Raw genomic sequence first — 2,682 nt, 5'->3', positions numbered from 1 at the left:
AGGGAGTTGAGCATTCTTCCCAAGTCTGCACAACTCACAGAACTTGTTGGTGCGTTTATTGATCGAAATAACAGCAGTTGAAGATAGATGCTGGAGAATCTCTGCACTTGGATGCCCCAATCGCTTGTGCCAGACCTCATCACTGGTAGCAAGTTGTCTTGTAGAGTAGAGAGCAGTAAAGGCAGGATTGTCCAACGCATAATGATCTTTACTCAGGTTTCCTGTTGTGAGGAGCTGCTTGGTATGCTTGTCCTTTACACGTACACCATCAGAGTCAAATTTCACAGAACAAGGGTAGTCTGATAGAGTCTGTAGTGGCACTGAACCGATAGTTGTAATGGGCAGAAACTCACCATTACCTACCATCACAGAATCATTTCCATGATAGGGTTGAGCATGCTGCAGATTAGCGGTTGTGTTGGTAATGTGAGCTGTTGAACCGCTATCAGGCAACCACTCTGCACCAGTGTGTTGTTATTCACTATGGGAGACACGCATTGCAGCCAAAGCATTTGGCAAATCAGGTTTGGTGAGAGACTCATTATAGCGATTGTAGCAGTCAAAGGCACTATGACCATACTTCCCACAGATATGACAGGTTGGTTTTGTGCCACCATTTTCTCTGTTTTGACTGTTCTGACCACTACTGTGGTTCTGAAAGCCGCGTCCTCTGGTAGAGTAATTTCCTTTTCCTCTGTAACCTCCACAAGAACGACCTCCTATGTTGTTTGAACCTCCTCGATCATAGTATGCTGTCTCAGTTTGAAAAGCAAGATGCGGAGTGACAGCAGGAACAACAGAGTACGTTTTCAGCTTATCATCAAAGGCAATAACCTTAAAGACTACATCTTCATAGCAAGGAGTGGGAAGAGAATCCATAGAATGCTCAATCACGGTAGCAACAGTATCATATTCCTTGCCTAGACCAAACAACAACCCATGTATTTTCTCTAGGTCGGTCATGGGAAAGCCGATTGAATCTAGCTGGTCAAAGATTTGTTTGAGTTCGCTAAGGTAATCTTCCATGGTTTTACCAGACTTAAGACAAGCATGTAACTTATTCTGTAGTTCGAACTTCCTAGTGGTAGAAACTCTATTAAACCTTTTAGCGAGAGCAGACCATACCTCCTGAGCAGACTGCAGACCATACACGACTCGGATGGCGGTTTCAGAGAGAGATCCTAAGATCCAGGCCATGAACAGTTGGTCATTACGAATCCACTTCTGGAACTCCGGGTTAGGCTCTTCAGTAACTCCTGCAGCACCAGTGACAGATCGAGTGGATGCTGGACGAGGAAGCGAGCCATTAACGTATCCAAGAAGCATTTGAGGTGAGAGGAAGGACTCGAATTGAATTTTCCATTGGAGATAGTTGGACTCAGTGAGTTTGAGAGTCACAACATGAGAAATGGAAAGAGGAGAGGAAGAAAAAGAATCATCTGAAGCCATAGAACGTATTACTGGTGCTCTGATACCATGAAAGCAGAGTTTAGAACACAAGGTAATACAAAGAGAAGAGAGGCTTAAAAGTGTATCTTTATTCTTATTAAAAAGGATTACATTGCATCATCCTTATATAATGGAGTGATGTTTAACCTAAAGGTTACAATACTAGGTAGATTGCTGACAAATGTCATCATCAGCAGCAGGCGATCGGTGACGCAAGAGGACTGAACTTGTTCTGTGTTTGGAGCGTAGTATGAGCTGGCTTTGGTTGTTTGACCGTTCGAACAGCACAAGTGATGTGTGACTGTCCTCTGTTACCGTTAATGAGAGATGCCATTTGAACATAAGCAACAACGGTGGGCNATCTGAAGCCATAGAACGTATTACTGGTGCTCTGATACCATGAAAGCAGAGTTTAGAACACAAGGTAATACAAAGAGAAGAGAGGCTTAAAAGTGTATCTTTATTCTTATTAAAAAGGATTACATTGCATCATCCTTATATAATGGAGTGATGTTTAACCTAAAGGTTACAATACTAGGTAGATTGCTGACAAATGTCATCATCAGCAGCAGGCGATCGGTGACGCAAGAGGACTGAACTTGTTCTGTGTTTGGAGCGTAGTATGAGCTGGCTTTGGTTGTTTGACCGTTCGAACAGCACAAGTGGTGTGTGACTGTCCTCTGTTACCGTTAATGAGAGATGCCATTTGAACATAAGCAACAACGGTGGGCTTAGTATCCTTAAGGCCCAAATCAGCTTGTTGTTGGACTCCATTTGGGGCTTTACAGCTTACAAAAACACCTACAAGACTTCTCCTAATGTACCATGTTGGTCGGCTGTTGAGGGAACCATCAAACATTGCCATTGCTACAAACATGTCTGAAATAACCTCATATAATTACCAAAGTGTAACTTTTGTTTCCATTTGATGTGAGGACATGACATGTGTGTATGTATACGTTTAAGTTTCTTTTGCTTCCAAATAAAACATCAAGGCAAAGCTTATCACTGCTTTCGCCAAAGTATTGTAAGCTCATGTTTGTTTCTACTCTTGTGTCTTTCTGAATATATACTGAAGGTTTTTTTCGTGTTATACTAAAGCTCCCTTACTGCTCTAAGTCAATTTAATTGCTTCACATCCTTAATTTTTTTTTTTCAACTAAACATTTAATTAAATTAAAAAAGATTCCCAAGATTGGTTGTCCAAACAGGAGGAAAAGAGTTTACAAAAGA

The 2,682-nt window shown here is 41.7% G+C and overlaps 1 protein-coding gene across 1 annotated transcript; it reads right to left on the bottom strand.

Moving 5' to 3' along the window:
* LOC104750390 lies at positions 475-1,449 on the bottom strand. Its single transcript, XM_010472180.1, has one exon. It carries the CDS (start codon positions 1,447-1,449, stop codon positions 475-477), a length of 975 nt encoding a protein of 324 aa, XP_010470482.1.

The sequence above is a fragment of the Camelina sativa genome, chromosome 2 (assembly GCF_000633955.1).
Source record: "Camelina sativa cultivar DH55 chromosome 2, Cs, whole genome shotgun sequence".
NCBI lineage: Eukaryota > Viridiplantae > Streptophyta > Magnoliopsida > Brassicales > Brassicaceae > Camelina > Camelina sativa.
This window is presented reverse-complemented; position numbering and strand designations above follow the sequence as displayed.